The 26,272-nt window shown below is 40.2% G+C and overlaps 1 protein-coding gene across 1 annotated transcript in view; it reads left to right on the top strand.

Annotated features, from left to right (window-relative positions):
* The window catches only part of SF3B3 (splicing factor 3b subunit 3), a 51,717-nt gene extending 25,759 nt beyond the window's left edge, over positions 1-25,958 (top strand). The window contains exons 10-26 of the mRNA XM_073226162.1: positions 1,426-1,521; positions 3,800-3,872; positions 8,833-8,984; positions 9,343-9,498; positions 10,248-10,403; positions 10,930-11,073; positions 13,196-13,318; positions 14,256-14,410; positions 19,491-19,665; positions 20,427-20,632; positions 20,722-20,878; positions 21,867-21,992; positions 22,424-22,636; positions 23,289-23,387; positions 24,114-24,257; positions 24,875-24,979; positions 25,362-25,958. Of these exons, the coding sequence (XP_073082263.1) occupies positions 1,426-1,521; positions 3,800-3,872; positions 8,833-8,984; positions 9,343-9,498; positions 10,248-10,403; positions 10,930-11,073; positions 13,196-13,318; positions 14,256-14,410; positions 19,491-19,665; positions 20,427-20,632; positions 20,722-20,878; positions 21,867-21,992; positions 22,424-22,636; positions 23,289-23,387; positions 24,114-24,257; positions 24,875-24,979; positions 25,362-25,502 (2,421 nt within the window). The 3' untranslated portion in view covers positions 25,503-25,958. The remainder of the gene's footprint in view (positions 1-1,425; positions 1,522-3,799; positions 3,873-8,832; positions 8,985-9,342; positions 9,499-10,247; positions 10,404-10,929; positions 11,074-13,195; positions 13,319-14,255; positions 14,411-19,490; positions 19,666-20,426; positions 20,633-20,721; positions 20,879-21,866; positions 21,993-22,423; positions 22,637-23,288; positions 23,388-24,113; positions 24,258-24,874; positions 24,980-25,361) is intronic.
* Positions 25,959-26,272: the final 314 nt, after the last annotated feature.

Below are 26,272 nucleotides of genomic sequence, written 5' to 3'. Positions count from 1 at the left end.
AGAAATTGGGGAATTAAAAACCATTACATAAATCCTGAGGCCTTTTTTTTAAAATAAAACTTAAATGTTCAGTGTGAAAATTCAAACCATACAAAAGGTGAACAGTGAAAGTCCTACCCTCAATGTCTATAATCCTCCATTCCACTGAGGCTGCTGCTATTAACAGCTTCTTCAGATTGGTTTCTTGCATTTTCTCTGCATCTATAGGCATGTGTTATATTTTACTTTTTTAATGTAAATGGGCTCATAGGCTTTCACAGTATTTTGAAAGTGACTTTTTATCACTTAGCAGTCTATGAATACCTGTGTTTATCTTATTTTCGCATTCATTTCTGCCACAAAGACACTGGAATCACTCAGTAACAGAATCTTTTTAAACACATTCTCAGGGAGGAACCTGAAGTAGCCCAGGATAGGAATTGTGTCCCATACTATTAGCACTCAATTGTAGCAAGAATTTTACCATGCTATTGTTTCCTGGATTGCTGGAGGTTCATATGACCATTAGGCATCACCCTACCCCGTCTGCAACTAGTGGACAGGTTTGCTCACAGTGTGCTGGGGAAACAAGTCAGCATTCAGGCACTCTTCCTCATAAAACTAACCATTCTGAAATGAACTGCCTTTGTTCTTCCTTTTTTGAGGATGGGTTAGTCCTGAGGACAAAGAAGTATAAATAATTCCTAATTTGATTATTAGTGTTTTTTCCCCCCATTCATTGGAATTTGAGCAAATAATTGTATAAAAATAGTTTGTAGATCAAGAGTAAAATTACCAGGAAGTTCAGGTATCTGTAGCAGGACTGTCAGCATGCCATGTATCTCTTTACTAGATGGGTGAGGCATCTGGATCCCCCCCTCATTACCTTTTTAAGTGAATATGGTAATAAACATGATAGCCAAGATAACAGAATATTTTTAGGTTGTGTAAAAATAGCATGCTTTTTTTATTAAGGCTTTAAATAACAAGATGGTACATTTAAAATAGGTGAGTTAATTTTTTTAAGAGAGGACAGTTTGAAGGTTGTATATACTGACAGCCTACATGCTTATCTATGTTACAGTAGGCTGGCCTGCCTCATAGACTGTCAGGAATTTTCATTTGAACTGTCCAGTTTGACAAAAGCACAAGACAAATAACTGACCTTTTCACATAATGTTTTCAGCTAAAGGTTACATTTCTTTTCATTAAACTGTAAAAAATACTTTGCTAACTTAACTGATGTAAGCCTTTTTTTGTTTGGTCAAAGTTGCTGCTTTAAACTGGTCCGCTTTTTGGAACATTGAGGCTTTTAGCCAGGGCCAGTAGCCAATATATAAGCCTAACAAACTAAAAGGTAGTTTGTCCCCTGAAAATAATCATAGTTGGGTGTGAAAACTTAGCACAAGTAGACATTTTTCTCCCCCTAATTTCCTCTCTGTGCAGATAGCTGACCTGGCCAATGAAGACACTCCACAGCTGTATGTGGCCTGTGGTAGGGGACCCCGATCATCTCTGAGAGTCTTAAGGCATGGACTTGAGGTAAGACTGGAATTTCTTGACAATCTATATAGGGTTTGGAGGGGAACATTGACAAAGCAGCTTCTCTGATGAGATCAAAGGGAAATTTAATATCTCTATGAAAGAAAAATGTTTTCCTCCCCTATTTTCATAAAGTTTAGAGTTTAAATTTCCTATACCAGGTTAGCATAGTAGGCACATTTTAAAAAATTGGCAAGTGGGGTTAAAGAATGGGGAAAAAGCATCTCTACCAATTTTAGGCTCACTAGTCATAACACAGAAGTTAGAAAATCTGGAAGATTTTATCCAATTTCTCTTGTTCTTTATTCAAAGCTTTTAGATCCTTGTATTTTTAACTATATTAATACTGTATGTATACTTTTGCATCTTACTAATTTTGTTTCTTATGTGCTCTTGAGTTGTATAATTTTTTATGTTTATGCAGTATTCCACCATAGGTGAATCAGAATTTATGTAATGAATCCTTTATTGTTGGACCTTTTAGGTGATACAGACACTCAAAATGATCTTCTCAAATCCCACATCCTCTTCTTATCATGGTTCTAGTGTTGATCCCTTTTAGCAAGTACCCTGGACTTGATTTTGTTAGTAGAAATCTTATGATGATGCCCTTTCAGAGCTTGTGGTTGTTTAGCAAACAGCAAGTTCTCAAGAGGTCTTCACTGCTTGTTTTTGTAAATTTGTATTGGAATACAGTCAAGATGACCTTGGTTTTTTACTTCTAGCTCTACCACTTTATAGCTTTTACTAAAGCTTTTGTCCTTTTCTATAAAACAGGCTTAATGGTACCTGCCTTAAAAGATTGTCAAGTGAATTAAATAAGATTATGTATATAAAGCACTAAACTCAGGCTCTGTCTAGCATATAGAAACTGTTCAATAAGTGTTAGCTATTAATACTGCAATTTCAGGGAATCTGAAAATCTTTTGATTCTGCCAAAATAGTCATCAGGCAACCAAATTTCCAGTGTATGAGCCCAGTTTAGACCATTAGTTTTTGATTAGTAACTGATCATTGGATCCTATCAAGCATCTGATGAAAGCTAGCATTCACCAAAAAGGCAATATATGCATTAACAGAAAATTTTGTGTACAGTGTTAGGGGTAAAGGACCCAATTAAGAAACATCGTTTTTAAGTCCACAGCCCCGGCCCACTTTTTTCGAATTCTGCAAAAAATCTTTGCTTTCTCTATATATTTCTAAGTTGATAAACATCGCTTTGTTCCTGTATGTCTATTTGTTGAACCTTATTGTCTGGCTAGATTGTAGTTTCAGTTGAGCAGGTTGTCTGTCTGTTCCACTTGGTATAGAGTGTAGCATACCTGACATGTACACTTCATCATCAATACAATTGCTGATGAAGTTTTCTAAAACCCTCCTCCTTCCTATTCCATGATCAGATATTCCTGCTATTAGTAAATTTAAAAAAGGGATAATGCCCTTAATGAGTATACATCAGGTTCTTCTTACAAAATGTAGTTATATGGTACAGTATGTTAAGCTTTCTAGTTTATAGTCTTAAGTCATTTTAAAGTATTTTAATAGTTTTTATTTTAGAATGGTTTTAGATTTACAGAAAAATTGCAAGGATATTACAGAGAGTTCATGCATAACTCACACCTAGTTTTCCCCTGTAGATTAATTTTGAGTTCATCTTAGATATTTCATTTACTCTCATGTTTGAGAACCTATTGGTCATTCAGGGGATTCTTGACTCTAGGTGTTAAGGAACATAAAAATCTAGTAGGAAGGACAAAACAATTATTCAAATCACTTTTTTGATAAAGTGCCTTAAGAGGTGTGATTGTGACTTCTGTGAGAGAGTATAGGATGGAGAGATGACTACCAGCCAAGAGGAGAAGAGAAGATTTTTCCTAAATTTGACATTTGATTTGGTCCATAAAGACAGCTTGGGATCTGGCATTATGGGAACTAGGTAAAGAAATGGGATGCTAATGTAGATGTCCTGTTTTCCTACCACGTGCTCTCTTCTTGAGGAGGATGCAGGCTTGCCATATCCAAGGAAGCATGTAGTTATGGCTACTACAACTGTCCACCTAGGTATCCCATCACTTCTTGTTAAAAAGTCTGTTGTGGGAATTGCCAGTACTTCCAGCTTTTTTGATTCTTAACGTCCTTTGACTATATGGTTCCATTCTTTTAGTCGAGAATACATTGTGAGCACTGCCATATTGGGACTGTATTGTCTAGTATAGTTGTGAGCAAGTTGCTGAGTTCTGTGCCCACTGAATCTGTGGTTTGTTTCCTATCTTCTCAGGTGTCAGAAATGGCTGTCTCTGAGCTACCCGGTAACCCCAATGCTGTCTGGACAGTGCGTCGCCACATTGAAGGTAAGCAGTCCTTCCCAGCAGTCAGAATGAGGGTCTGGGTGCCATTGATAATAGAAAGCTTAAAGGCTGCATTCATAATATTTCTGTGTCACTTCATCTAGCATCATATACTAGAACTTTTCTGGCCCGACACCATGTTTTTGAGGCTTTCCAATTAGGATACCTTTACCTACTGTTTTTTTGTACATGCAGGTAAAGGGTACATAGGGTGGTTGTTAGTATTCAGTACATAATCAGTTTCATAGAGCTGCCACGTGTGATGTTCTTTGACTGTATTTGTCTTTAAGACACTGGTTCTGTGTAAGAGGTATGGTGTGAGGACAAGTTGTTGCCTCATTTTTCTTCAGCCATGTTCTCTCTTATTGTGCTGAAACCACAGTGAGGTTGAAGATGTTACTCTAAATATTAAGAGATTGGTAAAGCTTGTTAACTGGTCAGTCCTGTTCAGTGGGTAGAGTTGTGGTTGTGTGGAAGGAAAGTGGAGATGATTAAATGGAATCAGAATTTTTAGAGTAGAAAAGAAGGGATAGAGGAAATCGAGGGTGTCTGAGTTTTTGGATTAAAAACATTTACTTCATCCTACAATTTTGAAACATATGAAAATGCATAGTAGTGTGATAGCAAGAAATTCTTGTGACAATTGAATTTCAGTTCCTCAGAAATAAAACTCAATTCTTTGATTCTGGGAGTATAGGTCATTTCTATTCCTAGACTTCATTTTCCTCTTGTTTCTTCAGGAAAGTGGGACCACTGAGTAAGATTGCTTTCACCAGCATCAGAGTTTTTTTCAAGAAAACAGCAGGAAATCTTTCTGATATTTAGACGTTCTGGTTGGTTTGGAACAAATTAAGGGAGCTGGGAAATGTGTTGGTGGGAAATCTTTCTGTTAGTAGAACACATTTTGGTGGATTTTGTTTTCATGTAGTTACTGGAATCAAATTTGCATTGAATAGAAAGAAAAAATGAATAGGAAATCAGTAGGTTCTTTTTAGCCAAGAAAATAATTATTGGATGATTTTTTTTTTGAAAGATTTCCCTATTTCTTTATTTCCCTTCATAAAGAAACTAGTCAGTGTTGATACTCACTGTTAGCTTGGTGGCTGGTTGATATTATGGCTTTTGGAAAACATTGCCTAGACTGTTTGAGAAAAAACCTTTTTTTTTTTTTTTTACTTCTTGAACTTGATGTAGATTTACAGAAAAGTTATACCTCATTTTTATGAAGAAGGTACAAAATCTCAGGGGTTGACTGTCCCAAGATAGTACATCTAGGTACTAGAGACTGAAAGCCCTGTCTCCTGAATTCCAGCCCAGTGCTTGTTTGACTAACCCTGCGGTGGGAATCTGGGTCTTGCTGGTTTTTAAGAGAAGTTGTTTTCTCATCCTGCATCTTTCAAGTGCCCACCTTGTACTCAGAGTAATTAAGATAGGATTCCATCTAAAAAAGAAGACAAGTACTCAAAACTGTTCTGTGTCCTGACGTGATGAAAGGCACAGGCATGTTGCCAGGAGGGGTTAGAGGAGGGAATGGCATATGTTTGAGAATCAGGAAAGGCTTTTGGGACAACACTCGGTAAGTTAGTGATAAGCAGTATGTTGCATGATGGGAATTGTAGCCGAAAATGATTCTACTCAATACCAAAATCTAGGAAAAGACTACATTCCGATAAATTATACTCTTTAGAAACTGTAATTTGGGTGATTACCCACAAAAACAGGTTAGGTTCTTTGTTCAGTCTCTTTCCAGATAATCCAGGTTACTGTTGAGTGAACATCCCACATGTCCACATGCTGCACTCTTCAGGCAACTACTAACCTTGGCTGGTACTTGGTGATGCACACTACCAATACCAAGCCTTTTTTTCTCTTCCACAGGTGGCTGGTGAAGGTGCTGATCACCACAGGTGTGTACCTACTGTTAGGGTCTACCACGGGTCTTAGAGTTTACCCAGGGAGAGGGACCTGCAGAAAATACTGAGGTTGCCCTAATGGCATCTCTTAAAGGGTAACTTCGCAGTTGGCCGTCCATATGCATTATAATGATGCACATCCATCTGCTTGTATATTAAATGGTCTGAGTACGAATCAGCTTTTACTTAATCCCGCAGGATGTGGAAAATATGACTAATTTATCTCTCACTAAGTTGAAAGCACCTGTAACTAGAGAAACCTTAGCTTTGTACTCTTCCTTGGAGTTCCATACATTCTAGGTGTACTGAAAGATCAAGCCCTGGTGAAAGCCTTTTTTTGTTGTTACTGTTTTGTGGAGTATAATCAGGACTGTGCTGAGGCAAGACAGACACTGAGTAGTCTGAATATAAAGTGAGAATGAGATAGTGAGGCTTAATCCTTGCTCATTGGGTGGTCGCTCACTTTATCCTTTGGAGGGAGCTGTGTGTTGTGCTTCAGATACTTAGGGGAAAGCAGCCCTTCTCTGTGGGCTGCTTCAGCAGTGCTCAGACAGAAGTCCTACTTAACTGAGACAAAGATGCATTTTCATACCCTAATAGATTCTCCACTAAGGTATGAATTAATGTTCTTTTATATAAAACTTGTAACCCCTTGAAAAAGGCAACATGGATATTTACAGTGCATAGTCATTTGCCTTGACTGAGGCTTCATTTTATTCTGAAATTCCACCTTTTAACCTGTAACCTTCCTGGGAGACAAGAGCATCTAATCTGTTATAGGTCTTCCTGGCCATAGAATGCAAAGGGTAGAAGTTACAGTGTGCTTAGTATTCACAAGGTAGTGGGTATTTTGAGGAAATCTGTGATACAAAGGAGCATTCAGGTAGTAGTCATGACTCTACTGCTGGTCAGTTTGCCCAGCAAATGTAAGACCCTATTTAAGTCACTGGGCATCTCTTTATTTTTGTATCTGAGCATTCTAGGGCCTGGAGTCAAAGGGAAGGGAAGGACCCAGGCATCCCTTCTTCCTCCCTTCCCCCATTTTCTTGCATGTAAGTTAAAAGTTGTATGGTCCATTTTCTGGAAGCCCCCTTTTCCCTTTGATTGAAGGAAGAGACTAGAAATCCTGGCCAGTTAGAGCCCTTCGTTGTTTGGCTTTAATTTGTGCTGGCACAGCTTTTAAGGTATTAGGTTTCAGTAATGAGGGTGTGGGAAAGGACATAGTATTCATATAACGTTAAAATAAAGCAGCTCCTGTTACTTTTACACACCAGGATTTCCAGTTCAAAAGCAGAGCTGGAGTATAGCATCCAAGTTTGGGGTTGTATGGAGATTGATTTTAGTTTTGTTGTAAACTGTGAAGACATCCATTTCAGGGACAACCATATTCTTACTTACATTTTATGATGGTGAACAAGTGCTGTTTTACAAAGCCATTTTATAGGGTGTCTCTGAAGATAGATGCTAAAATCAACTATCTGCTTGTCCAGTGTTACTCCTTATGGTTTGGAAATTGAACCCTAACTCTGGATTCCTGGAGTAACCATTAAATTACACCCATTGGGAAAGATCCTTGATTCTTGTCTTTCAGCCACCCAGTCAGTACATACATAATTAACTGAAGCAAAAGTTTTTGCGAAACAGGATTTACTATGTGTGAAACAACTTTATAAAATATATTTATTTCTATATGCTTCTGTTTTAAAATGCTGATTGCAGTCAACCAAGTTGATTTTATGTCTTGGTCTTAGGTCAGAACACTGCTATAGGCTGTACCAATGATACATCTTCACTTGGCCCCTTTTTCTATACCTTTATAGAAATCACTGATTTTGCTGAATTAAGTAATCTTAAGTTCAGCTGAGCCACAGTCAGAAGTCCACTGTGTCACTGATGTGGGTGGAATGGATCAGTCCTATGGCCTTGAGCTCTTACCTGGGCTCAGGCCAGTGGGGTCCTATAGCTGCTTTTGCTGAGAGTGAGGTAGCCACTCTGATTTAGATTTGTCTACTTGTCATTCTCTCCCTGTGTTACCTGACTTCTGTATGAGAGGGGAATTGATAGAGAAATTCAGATATGAAGTAGGACAGTCTCAACTCTTCTTTAAAAAAAATGAATTCACCTCTTTTCAGCATTTGCCAAACTTTATGCTAAACGTTGTGTTGGTTGTGGGAGACACACAAGCTGTTTTATGTGTTGGACGAAATACATGGCAAATCGATGGCCTTTAACTATGGGATCTGTGTGAGAAACTTTTGGGGCTTCTGTGTACCTCAGATCCTCTGACCTTGAAAACTGATTATTGTGTGTTTGTCCACAGCTACATTTCATGAAATGAAAAGCAAATCCCAATAGGGTTGCTCGTACCCACTGAATAGTTGCATTTTTAAACAATAAACTAGAGGTAAAGGGGTGACCATGTAAACAACCTCTGCTCCCCACTTGGTTGTCTAGTGTTCTTATATCTTTCCTGTTGGGACCTATATCCTAGGATTCTCAGTTTCCAACCCTAGAGTAAAATGGCTTAGTCTCATGGAGGCTTAAGTAATCTCTTTTTTAAGTAATGAATAAAAATTCATTTAGTCTTGTATTCCCCGTATAAGCTGCTTTTGGAAGAAGCTGGGGACCTTTTCTGTTTATAAGGTTTATCTTTAAAGAATGTATTGTGATTGGCATCTGGTATAATAAAGAAACTCTAACTTTAATGTAAGTAAATATTGCAGTATTTGAAATTTTCTCATGCCTGATTCCCTTGCTTTGTCCTCAAGTTTTTCTAGCATATGTCTCAAAAAAAATACTAGTTTTCAGAGGCATTAAAAGTGGGAATATCTTCAATGAATTTAGGCATTTAAGGAAGCAGAGTATATCTGCAGGCTGTTATGACCCTCAGTTATCTTTTGGATCATCCTCTGTTTGCCACATGACTGAGTGTATGTCTACACATTGAAGAAGTGCCTTGGAAGGTTTCTAAAGAGAAAACTTAATATATCTCATTTGGCTTTGAAACTAGTGAGTTCTTAGCTAACCAACTCCTTCTCCTTCTTTTTCAGATGAATTTGATGCCTATATCATTGTGTCTTTCGTGAATGCCACACTTGTGTTGTCCATTGGAGAGACTGTGGAAGAAGTGACTGATTCTGGGTTCCTGGGGACCACCCCAACCTTGTCCTGCTCTTTGTTAGGAGATGATGCCTTGGTGCAGGTAAGGGTTGTCAGGGAGCAGCTTACCTGCTCACTTTACCCTTTCTTTGCCCTCATTGTTGGGTAGGGTAAAGGTGGACACTGCTGTGTTCACAATAGTGAGCTTTGAACTCTTGGAAGTGGACATTGCCAAACATGAATGTAATTTTAACTTGACCTTCCTAGAGCCTATTAACCCTTTTTTGTCATTGACCTGCCTAGAGCCTATTAACTCTTTTTTGTCATTGACCCAACCAGTGCCTGAAGTGCAGTAGCTTCAGATGTGACAGGAGTGACAGGCAGGTCTGATAAATTGTGAGGGTCATGCTGAGCGATGAGTCAAATTGTTAAAAGAGGTTTCCTTCTATTACTGACTTCAGGTGTACCCTGATGGCATTCGGCACATACGAGCAGACAAGAGAGTCAATGAGTGGAAGACCCCTGGAAAGAAAACAATTGTGAAATGTGCAGTGAACCAGAGACAAGTGGTGATTGCCCTGACAGGTGGAGAGCTGGTCTATTTCGAGATGGATCCCGTATGTTATTTTACATTCACTGTGGGGCTTAGTGTTAGGGTCTGGAGGTAAAGGTGGGAGTTGTAGACCTAGTATCTAGAGTATATTCACAAGAAATAAAATTGAGGATTGAGAAGGAAAGTGCCCATAAGTCAGTCTAGCCCTTTATAAAGATTGTGGTGACATTTGGGTAAATTCATTCTTAATATTAACTGGAGTTATGAAATCCATCTTAGCAGTAAAACACGTGCTTCTCCCCTTTACACTGTGCTTTTCTACCAAATATTTGCCATAGGTTTAACTTTTATTGTCTGAAACCATTTCAGAAGTTTTCTTTTTGATATATAGATGTTGGTTATATTCTATAGTGTACTCTCAGGAAGTTTCTAGATGTGGACAACTTCTATAGTCTAGTTGTATCTATGATTAAGATTTGTCTTTAACTTCCATATTTGAATTCTCTTGCTCCAAGTATTCTCATGAAAAGATAAACAGTTTTCTGTATTTCCATTTTCTGAGAGCTAGGTTGGCTTAGACAGTTGGTGGTGCATCATACTTACCAAAGGTCCCTTGATTCTCTTGTTGGTAATTTTGCTAGCCATTAGCCTGTACAGCTCAGTCTTGGGACTTCAAATAGAAAAATTCTTGGTCTCATTGATTATTAAGAGGAATCAAAAAAGGAACCTAACAACACCCCCTTTTTCCTCAGGCCCAGGGTTTGGGGGCTAGTTGGGAGTGGTTTGTGACCATCTTTATCTTCACTCCTGTAGTCAGGACAGCTGAATGAGTACACAGAACGGAAGGAGATGTCAGCAGATGTGGTGTGCATGAGTTTGGCCAACGTGCCCCCTGGAGAGCAGAGATCTCGCTTCCTGGCTGTCGGGCTGGTAGATAACACTGTCAGAATCATCTCTCTGGATCCCTCGGTGAGTGTCATCCTTGATTTGAAGTATTGTCAAGCTAGAACCTGAGTACCAGGCCACTCCTGATGTCCTTCTCAAGATCAGTTGGGCTGGACCCTGAAATCTACACCTGCTGCTTCCCCTTTCTTAGCACACCTCAGGAGTCTTCTGCAGTACTTTAAAGATGCTAATTTGACACTATTAAATGCTTCTTTAGCATAAGCCTTGAGTCCTGTTTTATAGTTTAAAAAAAAAAACTAAAAAACTAAAATTGTCTATAGAAAAGGACTTGGACTGGTCCAGGGCCTAAAATAACTTCTAAGAGATCCCCTTTGCTTATTTACTTTTATAATTATCCACTTACACAGAAAGAGGAAAGCGTGATTCTCTAGAGCTTATTCTAAGGTTCAGTTTAACTAGTAAGCCACTACCCATTTAGAATTCCCTTGTCAGGTTTTTCCCTGTCCACAAAAAAGTTTCTTCAGTCCTTTAGATTTCTCTGGGTAGGTTTTTTCCCCCCATATTTTATTATTTTCTTTTTCCCCCTTAGGACTGTTTGCAACCTCTGAGCATGCAAGCTCTCCCAGCCCAGCCGGAGTCCTTGTGTATTGTGGAAATGGGTGGAACTGAGAAGCAGGATGAACTGGGTGAGAGGGGCTCTATTGGCTTCCTATACCTGAACATTGGGCTACAGGTAAGACTGAGCTTACATTGTTGGTGTCCAGCCTATTTTAGCTTTCATGCACTCTGTTCAGTATGGTCATTTTCTGTGCCCGTGCTTTCAGGTAACCATCTTACGAAGAGTGAACTGCTGCTCTCTGTTCCACTTCCGTCAGGTCTAATTAGGACAGATCAGGCCTAGAAAAAGTTTTCTTAAAGAGTTTGATAAGAATGCTTTGTGATCACTGCTCTGAACCAGAACTAGATGGGGTCGAGTCACCTGTGGTTCTCAAGATATGCAGCTTTTGGAAACTGATGCCTCAGTATTGTAATGGGCTCCATTGGCAATCAAGGACCCCCTAGTGTTCCCTGTCGTCAGAGCAGGTGAGCCCTTTGTGGCATAAAAAGCAGGAACTTAAGGATCGGATGATGTCAGGGTTTTTGACCGTATACTTATTTTCCTTAGTGAATATATACTCAAACATGTAAAATAGTACCTAGCCCAGGTACATTCTGCTTTTAATTTCACTTCCTAATTTAGACATTCTCAAATACGCACAGAAGATAGATTAATGTAATGAACCTTCATGTGTATCCATCACCAGTTAAGTTACCAACATTCTGGTAATGTTTTATGTATTACCTCTCTCTTCTTTTTCCTTGAGTATTTTAAAGCAAATCCAAGATAATTTATCATTTCATCTATAAACAGGTGAAAAATGTAGCTCTAACAGATACGTGGGGTTCTTTTAAAGGCCTTAATATTGTCATGCCCAACAAAACTTATTAATTCCTTAATATCTGATACCTTGTTTGTGTTCCAGTTTTTCTTGTTTTTGTTTTTAAGAAACCAGATCATCCATCTTGTAGAATTTCCCACCTTCTGAATTTGGCAGTCATCTCTTAGCTGTTTAATGTTCCTCTATCCTCTGTATTTCCTGTAAACTAGTACATAGCTCTACATCATACCAGCCATTAAAAATACACTGTAAACCATGTGTGTAGTTTAAATTTTCTGGTAGCTGTGAAAAAGGGACAGATAAAGTTAGTTTCAATGTTTCATTTAACTGAGTATCTAAAATATAATTTCAATTTGTGATGAATATAAAAATTAAGATATTACTTCATGCTTTCTCTTATTTTAGATTAAGTCTTTGAAATCTGGTATTTTGTATTAAACACTTAACAGCAAATCAAAATTTTTTCTAGCCACATGTGGCTTGATAACTATAGTAGTGGATAACACAGAAATTGATTAGATTCAGGTTTAATTTTTTGTTATTGGGAGAGAAAATTTCATAGGTGGTGCTATTTATTTCCTATTACAATAGGAGGCATATTAATGTCTGGTTGTCCCACTTCTAAATTATCTGTTTTAAATCTCACCATCATCCTTTTACTTAATAATAGCCATTTATAGGTACATTGCCTGTATTATGCCATTAGGTTTGGGAAATGATGATTTTCTGTTTCACTCTTCATTTAATTAGGTGGAACTTTTTTCTAAAGACAAAGTTTGCTTCATATCTTTGCCTAGACTGAAATACAGTTTGTACAGAAAAAGGAAAAATTTTTTCCCCTTCATTCACTTCTCTTTTCAAAGTAAGGTGTTGGTATGTTAGCAGTCATCAGTGAGGACCAGTGAAGTGGTTTTTTTAAAAAAATAACATTATGAACTTGCAGATCTTTATGTTTGTGCTTCAAATTATTGCAGTCTTTTTGTCCATTTTGGATACTAAATTGTCTCATTTTAGATGAATGGGAGTATCCTTTGAAGTTTGCTACTTGTCATTTTAGCAGGACCTCATTATCTGTGGGAGCATTCTTCTTTCCCCCTGCCTGAATTAAACACCATAGTAGGCCTGGTTATTATTAACTGTACACACATCTTCAAATTAAAAATTATAAAGAGGAGTTTAAGTAAATTGGGAAAAATTTTAAGGATATGCTGTGTAAAATAAATGTTTTTCACTTAGTAAATTAACTACTTGAATGAGTGAGTGATTTAGTGAGAGAAGGGTTGAATGGCTGGCTGATTACTTGACTTTTTTGAACCAAGTCATATTCTATCTGCTCTGAATTTATTATATAAAATAAGTTGCCAAGGGAGCTTCTGTCATGGGTAGGCTTCACCTGCTCTTCTCTTTTTTTATTAGAACGGTGTCCTGCTGAGAACTGTCCTAGACCCTGTCACAGGAGATCTGTCTGATACCCGCACTAGATATCTTGGGTCCCGTCCTGTGAAACTCTTTCGTGTCAGGATGCAAGGCCAGGAGGCAGTAAGTAATGGAGGGGGGTAGGCAGCATGTTGGGCTGTTAGCGGCATCAGCTGAGGGGAATGCCTTGGTGTAGGCTTTGTTTTCATTAATTCACCAGTGTATAGTTAGTTTGACATTAGGTCCATCTTGACTAGTTTCTTTCCTGTGGGAAGTCTTGGGTCCCTTAAGCCAGAGCTTTTTACCTGGGGCTCCATGGCACTGTGGCATGATTTGGTTTGTAGGTGGGTTAGGATATTGGTCCTTTAGCCCTCAGGCTGGGCAAATGTAATGGACTGAAAATTAACTGGAAACCTCCCACCAGGGCACCACTACTCCTGAGCAACCTTATAATATAATATCATGGTTCACTGTGTAATGCGAGAGAGGTTTGGAAGCATTGTGTCCTTTGTAGCTGAGATTAATAGTGTTGTTGGGTGTTCTGCTAGTTCTTTACTTGTTACTGCATTTAATTCTTAAAACTATTTAGCTTTATGATTGTGTCCCCATTTTACACATGTGGAAACTGAGACTTAGATTGCATGATTAGTCTAGTTCATATGGCTAGTAGTAGTAGCCCATGTTTACAGCAAATACTAAGCCATACTGCCTCTTCTGTAGGCCTCTTTTTCTTCTTTCTTTTTTTTTTATTAAAGTATCATTGATACAAAATCTTCTGATGGTTTCACATAAAGAAACAGTGGTTTCAACAGTCACCCATATGTCAAGTCCTCACCCCCTCTGTTGCGATCACTGTCAGTGTAGTAAGATGCTATATAGAGTCATTAATTGTCTTTTCCATGCTGTATTCAGGCCTTTTTCATAAGGGAGCCTTTTACGTTCCTAAAATTCCCTTGGGATATTTTGCAGACTGAAATTTGGGGATAGGGTATTTGGTCAGCATACTACGTTTGAGTTTTCCCCAAGCTAATTGGGGTGTTTTTTGTTTTTCTTTTCTCAGGTGTTGGCCATGTCAAGCCGCTCATGGTTGAGCTATTCTTACCAATCTCGTTTCCATCTTACCCCCCTGTCTTATGAGACCCTGGAATTTGCATCTGGCTTTGCGTCTGAACAGTGTCCTGAGGGCATTGTGGCCATCTCCACCAATACCCTGAGGTGAGAGAGTTCCAGAGTAGAAGCCCAGTGGGAAGCTTTTCTGTCACGGACTGGGACTGGTTTTTCCAGAATGTTGGAAGAAGTTAGGAAGAGATGGCAGACAGCCTGACTCATCACCGTGGGACTAGTGTGTTGCAACAGAAACCTTTGTCTCCTTACTTATTTTCTGTCTGGTTGATCTGTCCTTTGAGTGAGGGGTATGTTGAAGTGTCCCAAAATGAATGTGTTGCATTCTATTTCCCCCTTTAATTCTCTTAGTATTTGTTTCACATATTTAGGTGCTCCTGTGTTAGGTGCATATATATTTATAATTGTTATATTCTCTTGTTGGACTGACCCCTTTATCATTATGTAATACCCTTCTTTGTCTCCTGTCACTTGCTTTGTTTTGAAGTCTGTTTTGTTTGATACAAGTACTGCAACTCCTGCTTTTTTCTCCCTATTATTTGCATGAAATATCTTTTTTCCATCCCTTTAACTTCTAGTCTGTGTTTGTCTTTGGGTTTGAGGTGAATCTCTTGTAGGCAGCATATAGATGGGTCTCATTTTTTCATCCATTCTGTAACTATCTTTTGATTGTTGTATTCAGTCCATTTACATTTAGGGTGATTATTGATAGATACATACTTATTGCCATTGCAGGCTTTAGACTTGTGGTTACCAAAAGTTCAAGGGCAGCTTCTTTACTATCTAACAGTTTAACTTAAATTGCTTATTACACTATTTCAAACACGATCTGAAGGTTGTTTTTTTTTTTCTCCCTTTTTTCTTCCTCCTCCACTCTATATATTAGGTGTCATATTCTGTGCTCTTTGTGTATCCCTTGACTGACTTTGTGGGTAGTTGATTGAATTTTGCATTTGCTTAGTAATTAATTGGTCTACTTCCTTTACTGTGGTTTTATTTTCTCTGGTGACAGCTATTTAGCCTTAGGAGCACTTCCATCTAGAGCAGTCCCTCCAAAATACCCTGTAGAGACGGTTTGTGGGAGGTAAATTCCTTCAACTTTTGCTTACCTGGAAATTGTTTAATATCCGCTTCAAATTTAAATGAAAATCTTGCCGGCTAGCATATTCTTGGTTCGAGGCCCTTCTGTTTCATTTCATTGAATATATCATGCTGCTCCCTTCTGGCCTGTAAGGTTTCTGCTGCGAAGTCTGATGATAGCCTGATGGGTTTTCCTTTGTAGGTGATCCTTTTTTCTCTCTCTGACTGCTTTTAATACTCTGTCCTTGTCCTTAATCTTTGTCATTTTAATTATTATATGTCTTGGTGTTGTCCTCCTTGGGTCCCTTCTGTTGGGAGATCTGTGCATCTCCATGGCCTGAAAAACTATTTCCTTCCCCAGATTGGGAAAGTTTTCAACAATTATTTCCTCAGAGACACTTTCTATCCCTTTTTCTTCCTCTTCTTCTTCTGGTACCCCTATAATCCAAATATTGTTCTGTTTGGATTGGTCACACAGTTCTGTTAATATTCTTTCATTCCTAGAGATCCTTTTTTCTCTCTCTGCTTCAGCTTCTTTGTATTCCTTCATTTACCATCTCCTCTACCTCATCTAATCTGCTTTTAAATCCCTCCATTGTATGTTTCATTTCAGATACTGTATTTTTCAAAATTTCTGTATCTTGAAATCATCCCTGAGATCTTGAATATTTTTCTGTAGCTCTGTGAGCATGTTTATGATTTTTATTTTGAAATGTTTATCAGGAAGATTGGTGATTTCAGTTTCACTAAGCTTTCTATTCTGGTGTTTGAGGGATTTTGGTTTGTACCAGATTCTTTTGTCATTTCTTATTTCTGATGATTACTATGGAATAATGATTTTGTGTAGGCGGCATCCTCTAGTCCTCAGAAGCTCTACTGTCTGGAGCTGCCCAGCACCTAGAGCGATGGTGGGGGTTGCAGGCACATGGTGCCAGTGCCTGCTGGGAGTAAAGAGCTCTTTTTTGCTTCCCGGCTGCAGTGCCTGCCTCCACTGCCATGGCCAGTAGGCAGAGCACACAGAGAGAAGCCTCTGCAAGATGACCTTGTAGCTACTGTAGGTGGGGCTGCCCTCTGGCTGGTCTGGCACTATGGTGGGGGAAGCAGGTTTATGAACTGGTGCTGGCTGGGAGGAAGGAGTGGCAGGTCATGTATCACAGTGGGGGGCCTCGGCGTGCATCACCAGCCAGGGGGATGGAGTGCCTGAAGCTCCTAAAAGTTCCCAACTGACTGGGCTGAATGCACTGGGACAATTTTGTCCACCTGTCCTTCCTCCTGAGCAGCAAGCTCTGTGTAATCCTTGCCCCTTTAGTAGCCCTCTTGCTGTTGGGAAGTCTTTCAAAGTGCCAGCCTTTCTGTTGTCCTGGAGCGACTGGTTGTGGGTACCTATTCTCCACAAGCTGCTGGAATCTCAGTCTCTCCAAGTATTCTTCCTGTCTTTGCTTTCCAACCCCTCTAATCTCCACAGCACCATGTAATGTGGATTCATGCTCTCAGAGCAGATCTCCAGGGGTGGGTGTTTATCAGTCCTGGGCTTCTACTCCCTCCCTGCTCTGTTTCTCTTCTGCCTGTGAGCTGGGGTGGGGGAAGGGCTTGGGTCCCACTGGATCAGGGCTTTGCTACTTTACCCTTTGCTGTGAGGTCTTCTCTTTTCCCCAGATGTAGAGAGTCTGTTGTAGTGGTCTTTTGGGTCACTCATTCACGGTTAGTTGTATTTGCTGTATCTTTGTGTTACATTTGGTTTTGGGAGAAGGTTTCTGCCTCACTTCTCACTCCATCTTGTTTAATTGCAACTGAAACCTTGATTTGGCTTGGGAGATTTAATAAGTACCTGGTAACCAAGTTTCAGTGTTTGGGGTTTTAGCTTCTGTCTAGAATTTAAGGGCCAAGTTTTAATATACTCAGTTCTTTAATGTTTTGATTCCACCTTGTTATCCTGGCTATAAATGTTGGCTCTTCACAGTGGAATTATGGCCCCCCTAATTTCTTGACAATAGCTTTCAGGATTTTTTCACAATCATTTTCTTTCTTTCTAACCTTCAGCACCTTTACATACCTTCTGTTCCAGCAGAGTTGCGCTCATTGAATGCCTCCAGACATCCCTTCATAGTGGGGGTTTTTTTTTTTAGTATCTCTCCAGCTGTCCCTGGAATGCTTCCCACACACATCCCTGTCTATAAAGCCTAACCTTCATGCATGGGCCCTCTAATTGTTCTATCTACTTGTACTTCCTAGCTCCTAAATTCCTATAAATTTAGACAGTCCCACAGATTTCCAAACTTCTGGCAGCAGAACGTTTCTCCCAGCTCACCTTGAACAGTCTTTTCAGAGCAAGGCCACTATGTGAAACAGATAAAAGCAGACCTTTGGGGAGCATGGTTTAAACACTACTGTTGATAGTACTTACTGTTAGTACCAGTCACTTTCAAATTGTTGGGTCATATGGTAACTATGTTTTAATTTTTTGAGGAGCTGCCAGCCTCCTTTCAAAGTAGCTGCACCATTTTGCATTCTTATCAGCAAAGTATGATGGTTCCGGTTTCTCCACATCCTCAAGTGATGCTTGTTACTGGATTTTTTTATTGTAGCTATCCTAGTGTGAGGTGGTAATATGATTAGATTTTCATTTCTTTGATGGTTAATGATGTCCATTATTTTTTCACGTGCTTATTGGCTAATTGTTCTTTGGAGCAGTGTCTGTTCAGATCCTTTGTTTAATTTTTAATTTTTATTGTTGAATTGTAGGGCTTCTTTATAGTTCCAACTCCAGCTCCCTTATCAGATAGTAAGATTTACAGATATTGTCTCCCAATAGGTGGGGTTGTCCACTTTCTTTATGATGTCCTTTAGCTAATTATTTCTTAAAGAATTACATTTTTGAAAGGCTGCCTGCCTGAAGTCATCTTGGGTATCACCAGTAGTATATGTCCTACATTGACAAGCACTGGCTAGCCTCATATTTTTCAAGGAAGAATAGGAAGTAGGAGCATCTGTGCTCCCTCCCATGTTGTGCGTCCCACTGAGGGTAAGTGCTCCCTCCACCTAGATGCCCTTGTGGGTACCTATTCTCCACAAGCTGCTGAAATCTGCCTGTTGGCATGGTTGGGCGCCTTTATGAAAGCCAGTGTGAGAGCTGGACAAAGAAGAAATAAAACTGTAGGATCGGTGGTTGTGGGGTTTGTTTATGCCATACTTGTTTTTATCATGCTGAATGGCACTTTTGATGTCTCAGTGGTTAATTTCATTACTCATATGTTTACAAAATACTGTTTTTCTCCAAATGGAGGGACATGCTGTTTACTTCCTCAGGATATTTGGATATCTATGAGAATGCTACTTATTAGTCATACTTTATCATAAAGTGTTGTGTTCTGTATTATATTCTTCCAAAAAATTCATACATACATGTATTCAAATTGGCTGTTTTTTCTTTCAGCCCCTAAAATGGTTTTGCTGTCTTCCATTGTTTTTTAGTTTTGCTGTCAGACTGTATATGATGAATAGAGAGAACTTAAACTGCAAATAAAACTGTTGTTTAGAGATCAAGTAATTATTTTTAAGAGTGCCTGGGTTCTGCTCATTTTGCACATGGTTTTGCTTAGGCACATCTCTTATGTCCCATTTGGCAAAGGTTGTAGGTCCCTCCCTTGCCATCTCTTCCTGTGCTGCCATGGATTTCCTAATAAAGCTTAGGTGATTTTTCTTCAGGAAGGCATCTGCTTCATTTTATGCAGTACTATCAGCACCAGTACTGCATATGTCCAGGTAACTGCAGTGCTGCACAAACAGATTTGGAATTGTGCTCTTCATTTCAGGGTTTGTCAGCAGTAAGTGAGGAAATTTTAACTTATCACCAGAATTGTCATGAACATGGGAGGGCTGTCACCGAAGTGGAGGGCTCTTCCCAAATCTCCTTGTCTCCTGTGCAGAATCTTGTAGATTATAATCAGAAGGCTATTGTTTCGTGTTCCATAATGCCAAAATAGAGCTTTAGGGATTGATGTGTTTACTGTGACCACTCATGGACCATTTCAGTACCAGTTTCTAGGTACTGAGTGAGTGATATTTTTATTAACTCCCTTGCCTTTTGTCATAGGATTTTAGCATTGGAGAAGCTAGGTGCTGTCTTCAACCAAGTAGCCTTTCCACTGCAGTACACACCCAGGAAATTTGTCATCCACCCTGAGAGTAACAACCTTATCATCATTGAGACTGACCACAATGCCTACACTGAGGCAACAAAAGCTCAGAGGAAGCAGCAGATGGCAGAGGTAATGAGACATACCTCTGGGGTTCAATTAAAAGTTGTTCGCATGGAAAAGTGTTGAAAAGTTTAAACTCCTACATTGTTTTCTTTGTTATGCTTACATATTCTTGGTTATGTATAAAGATTCAGGGTCTTTTCAGGTTCCTTCAAGCAAAGCCCTTTGCCAGAGCTCTTGGTTTTAGAGGCTTTCTGATGATTTAAGACTAATACACTGACCTGGGTTTATTCAGTTTTCAGCTCCCCCTCTGGAACAGTTCTTCAGTCCTTGAGCTCCCAAAACAGTGTTTTATGTATGCTGGACTCAGGCCCACAGGAGACAGACAGCTTTCATATTCCCTGCAATGTGAGCTTCTTCCAGAAATCATTTCCTAGCAAGAAACAAATAGTTCCAACCATGTAAAATTGTATTTGACCTGGAAGAGAGGAGACAAGATGTCTTAGCAAGGGAAATCAGATGGGTTAGGTAGAAAAATGGTGTTTTCGTTTTCATGTTTCTCAGACTACTAATCAAGTATTTATCACAGCTGATGTTAGTTCTTCTAGGCATTAAAGAAGAACCTAGTTTCCCCTTTAGTGATTTTCCATTTTTTCTCTTGTCTGTACACCTCTCCCTTTAATCTCCATTTTGGGAAATCCTGGTTTTCATCGACAGACTTGCTACTTTACTTAATTATGAACTTCCTCTGGAGGCTTTTTTGCCACTTGTTCACTTCTCATCCAGCACCTACCTCTGAACACACCTACTCTTTGGTTTTTTGGATTTAGGAAATGGTGGAAGCAGCAGGGGAGGATGAGCGAGAGCTGGCCGCAGAGATGGCAGCAGCATTCCTCAATGAAAACCTCCCCGAGTCCATTTTTGGAGCTCCTAAGGCTGGCAATGGGCAGTGGGCCTCTGTGATCCGAGTGATGAATCCTATACAGGGGAACACGCTGGACCTTGTACAGCTGGAACAGAATGAGGCTGCTTTTAGGTAAGAAGCCCAGGACATCCAGGGCTTGGTGGCTGGAATGGGAATTCCCCTGGCTGTAACTCATGCCCGACTCCTGCTTCTTTGTGCAGCGTGGCCGTGTGCAGGTTCTCCAACACCGGTGAGGACTGGTATGTGCTGGTGGGCGTGGCCAAAGACCTGATACTGAACCCCCGATCTGTAGCAGGGGGCTTTGTCTATACCTACAAGCTTGTGAACAATGGGGAAAAACTGGAGTTTCTGCACAAGGTAGGAGCCAGCCAATCTTAGGTTCTTTCTAGATCTTAGGTCCTGCTAGACTCCCTTCTTTGCTTTAACTTGTAGGTCTGGACTTCTGGTGACCATTTTGGGAGCCAGCACATGGATTGTGATCCACCTCTTGGTGCACACAGAAAATGCTGGGGCTTTCATGTTCCAGTGAAGCTCCACTGCCTGCAAATTCCATGGGAAGCCTGTGTGTAAACCATTCACAGTGGGGAAATATATGCACACTGAATTGGCCTGTTGTTTACTACTAGTCTCACTAAGTAGGTAGGAATGGTGACCAAAATTTAGCAATTGTACAGAATTATTTTCTGGGAGTTAACTCTCTAATGATTACAGTTTTCCTGTGGAAAGAAAAGATTTCTAGGGATGGATGGTGCTAATGATTGTACAACAATGTTAATATACTTAATGTCACTGAAGTGTAAACATGAAGATGGTTAAAATGGTACATTTTATGTTAGGTTTATTTTACCATGGTTTTTAAAGTTAAAACAAATTCCTGTTCTCTCTTCCCCACTGATAGCACATGAATGTGGCTCCTCCATCCCTCCTACAAGGGAGTCTCCTCTGGGAAATAATTACTTCACAGACCCTTCTTTGTGCTCTGCTCACTGTCTCTCTTGCAACTAAGATGTCACTTGTTGCTAGTATTCCTTTCCCATCCTGCACAAACTGCAGTCATTTCTCCATGGCTTCACTCCTCATTAATGGTGTGGTTGGATTAGTGTGGGCTCTGAGGCAGCATTCACCTAGCACCAGCATTTCTTTTCACTAGCAGGGTGAAATGCAGCGTGTGGGACCTGTTTACTTAAACACTGTGTGTTGTAGAGTCTGTTGTATGTGTGGTTTATTTTTCTGATGTCAGAGGGTGATCACTTGCTGGCTGTTGTCTTGACAGGCATTTTGGGTTGACGGAGAGGGGCTAGCCTGTGGCTGGCTGTTGTAATAGCATTACCCGCTTTTCTTACAGACTCTGGTAGAAGAGGTCCCTGCTGCCATTGCCCCATTCCAGGGAAGGGTGTTGATTGGTGTGGGGAAGCTTCTGCGAGTCTATGACCTGGGAAAGAAGAAGTTACTCCGAAAGTGTGAGAACAAGGTGAATATCCTTGTAGAGGGCCTGGGATCTAGCTAGCAAAGAGGGAGGAAACCTTCACAGGGTGGTGGGTATTCACTCTTAAAACCGTGTGTCTTTATTAATAATAGGCCTTGTAGTTCCCCAATTCCAGGCTCAGAAATGAGATTTGAGAAGGGCAGGAGTTAGATGGTTTTCTGAACTTCTTCAAACTAAGAACCAAGTTTCTGTCCTGCTAGCTTCTTAATGGAAGTTAATTGTGAGAATTAGGCATGTATTCTCACTATATTAAAACCATTTAGCTCTTTTTTCCACTTTATAGGAAGTGATTGCTGACTGCCTGTTCCTTGATATGTCCCATTCCACAGACCCTTTATATTGCATTGAAGGAAAGCCGGACTTTCTGGGGATCTGGACCCCATGGTTATACCTATTACTTTGCTTGTTTTTCCCAGCATATTGCCAACTATATCTCTGGAATCCAGACTATTGGACACAGGGTAATTGTGTCTGATGTCCAAGAAAGTTTCATCTGGGTTCGCTACAAGCGTAATGAGAACCAGCTCATCATCTTCGCTGATGACACCTATCCACGATGGGTCACTACAGCTAGCCTCCTCGACTATGACACTGTGGCCGGGGCAGACAAGTTTGGCAACATTTGTGTGGTGAGTTGATATTTAGTTGGTTATAGTACTTGTGGGAAAGCTGGCTCAGTTTGTTCATAGTAAAGCCAAAGACCCAGGACTGTGATCTTTAAAATGGATAGTAAAAATGGGGATAAAATTTGAACCCCCAAAGGCCAGTTTTTTTGTTTTTGTTTTTTTAATGTGATGAAGATTTTTATTAATTTTAAGTTGCAAACATATTGTAAAGTCAGAGCAAAATGGGTATCAGGAAATGAAGAAGGAAAACTTAAAAATTCTAAGGCCAGGTCTAAAAAGAAAACTGTGTTCTTTAAGCTTTCTTACCAGTCTTTTAAACTTCCCCCTCTATTCACCTCTCTCCTTCTTAATAGTGGTAGGTTTAGTCTGAGCTAATGACTGAATTTATTTTCACTTTTTATCACAATTTTGGCTTATCTTTTTAAGTCCAGTCTGATTTATGTTCTGTGGTCTTTGTGCTCTTTCTGTGTTAGCCCTATGCTCATGGGTTGATCCTCTTGAGTGTCTCACTTCTCAGACACTAGAACAGGAGATGGGCTTAGGCATCTGCCAGAGGTGGTGCCCCTAGGCTTGCTTGCAAGAACCTGGGGTTGCTTGGTGATCCAGGTGAGTAGGTATAGGACCTAGCTCTGTGATGTGTGTCACTTCTTTTTAGGTGAGGCTCCCACCTAACACCAACGATGAAGTGGATGAGGATCCCACAGGAAACAAAGCACTGTGGGACCGGGGCTTGCTCAATGGGGCCTCTCAGAAGGTAAGAACGCAAGGGCCCCAAAGGAGAGACACTAGCCTATATGGTACATTCCCCATGATCTTTACTGAGGAAGCATTTTTTAGTGAATTATCCGCAGTGCACCTGGCAATGGTGAGTGTTCTCTCATATATGGAAATCCCTAAGTTTGATTGTACATACATAGCCTTTGATGGTTAGATGCTGGGTTTCATATAAGGTGACCAAGTCACTATTCCATTTTTAAGACTGCAGAGTAGAAATGTCTCTGAGACATTTTAGCAATGTAAAATCTCTCGGGAGTATAGTGTTCCTTGGAAAAAAGATGGTTGCACTGGTACATTCCTGATAGTAACCAGCTCTTCCCTGAGCGTGTCCTGAGTTCTACTCTTCTCCTGTAGGCATGTATTTTTATAGTAGAGCATCTCTAGACTTCTAAAAATAAGATCTACCAAGCCTAGTGATCTTGTGATTGTTGTTCTTTAATAGTTTTCTATAATTTCCTTTTTTTAATTGCAGACTTGGTAATTTAACGATTTTTGAATTGTAATTGTTTATCAGAAGTAATCTAACTTCATGTGTGTGAGAACATTAATCTCCAAGTAAATGTTAATACTTGAGTATTTTTTTAGTAATTTTTAGATTTTTAAAGATGGAGATGTCTACCTTTTAGAGGCACTGCTTGCTCTTGAGAATCTAGAACAGACTCCTGAGGGCATACACAGCTACTGGTCTGTTTTTGATTTGCAGGCAGAGGTGATCATGAACTACCATGTGGGTGAGACAGTGCTGTCATTACAGAAGACCACCCTGATCCCTGGAGGCTCCGAATCACTTGTTTATACTACCTTGTCAGGAGGAATTGGCATCCTTGTCCCATTCACATCCCATGAGGTGAAGTCTCCCAACAGGGCTATGGCCTTTGCCTTCCCAAGGTGGTTTCTTGGTGCTAAATCTGCCTTAAGAGGGCAACTCTTTTATCCCCACCTGCAACTGGGAGTGTTCTGGAAATTGTATGAGAAGTCCCTGGGGATATAAGAATCTTGGTTTTGTTTGTTTGTTTCCTGGAGAAGTTATTTGTTTTTATACTGTACATGTTTGGTTCTCTGATGGGGATAGGTGTAGATAAGAGGCCAGAGCCCCAGACCAGACCCCACAGCTTAGGAATGATAGGATGATGTCAACTGGGCACTTACTGCCTCAAGAGTCAACTCTGGAATTGGCTTAATTTGGTGTGCCGTACCAGCCAAGGAAGCTAGAATCAGGAATACGACTTCACAAAACCCTCCTTACATGTGATGTTCTCCCACGTTCTGCAAATACAGGGGCGTTTTGGGTTTTAGCTCTAGTCACAGCAAGAAAACGAGTTCATCAGAGGAGTGATTAGATACTTAATATCTGTTTGCATGGTAAAAGTCAGTGGCTGTGTGTTCATTCTACTTCTGGAGACCACAGACTAGCAGTTGAAATCATTTTCTTCTTTTAGTGAGAGTCTTTGTTTCCTCCACCAGGACCATGACTTCTTTCAGCATGTGGAAATGCACCTGCGTTCTGAGCATCCCCCTCTCTGTGGGCGAGACCACCTCAGCTTTCGTTCCTATTACTTCCCTGTTAAGGTAGGTTTTTGGTGGAACTCTGGATAGAAAGGGAGGCATCTCAGTTCATTTAACTAGTCTTTTCTCTCTGCTTCTCTCCTTTAAAAATCAGAACAGTCCTGAATGAAGGAGCATCAAGGGAATGGATTGATGGTGATGGTACTAGGGAAAAGGAATGGTTAGTGATATTCAGGGCAGAACACAGCCAGAGAAAAAGGTTTCACCTAGTTTTGCTAACCTTGACTGCTAAGGATCAACTTAGAATAATGTTCCTTATTCTGTAACTTGGGCTCAGGTGTCAAGAGAGAAAATAAAAAGTTTGCTTTACAGCTGGTCCTTGAGCATGTGTCATTTTCTGTGGCCATCTAACCTTTTTCTTCACTCTCATTTTTCCATGTCTTAGAACGTGATTGATGGAGACCTCTGTGAGCAGTTCAACTCCATGGAGCCCAACAAGCAAAAGAATGTCTCTGAAGAACTAGACCGAACCCCGCCTGAGGTGTCCAAGAAGCTTGAGGACATCCGGACCCGCTATGCCTTCTGAGCCCACCCGCCCTTTTCTATGGCACTTGTCAGAGACTGTTTTTTTCCCCACCACTTGACTCTGAACAGAAGAAGGAGGGCTGGATAATTAAGACTTGCAATATTAAAGCTAATAAGTAGCTCTTTCTCATCTACTTTTCCCCTGGAATGACTGGTTTCCCCTAAGATTGGCACTGAGATTCACTATGCTTCTCCCTGCTGGTACATAATTTCAGTGTGGAATACAATGTCCCTTAATCCCCCAAAGCTCTCCCTGCATTGATACTTCCGACTCTCTTGTCCACTTTTGTATACACCCTTAATTTTTAATTGGTTTTCCTGTAAATATAGTTTTGTAATGTTATCTTTGTGGGAGGGAGGAAGGTAAGCTGAGGTGTGGACCAGGTTGGTTATGGTGTAACTCCTGAGTTCTGCCACTCTGAACCTAACCAGAAATACAAACGTAGTTTTTAAGGTGGTGGGTGTCCATGTGTCTTTCCTGTTGATGAGAATTTAGGCAGGAGATTTGAGCCTGAGTTGGAGCAGTAAGAACTGAGCTTCCTTCCTTCCAGATGCCTCTTTGGAGTTCTGGCACTGTGTCCCCACACTCCCAGCTCTGCGACTAGTGGTTTTGCTTTTCTTTAATCCTTTCTGCTATGCAGATGAAACTTGGGCCTAATAATAACCATGTGGTCATCCACACCTCCTCCCATTGGATATTGAGAAAGAGTGGCTAATTTCTCCTCCTGTTTTAGCTTCCTTCTAGTTCGATGTTTTCAAATGAAGGATTTG

The sequence above is a fragment of the Manis javanica genome, chromosome 17 (genome assembly GCF_040802235.1).
Source record: "Manis javanica isolate MJ-LG chromosome 17, MJ_LKY, whole genome shotgun sequence".
Lineage (NCBI taxonomy): Eukaryota > Metazoa > Chordata > Mammalia > Pholidota > Manidae > Manis > Manis javanica.
The sequence above is the reverse complement of the archived record's forward strand: the minus strand, read 5'-3'. Positions and strand labels throughout refer to the sequence as shown.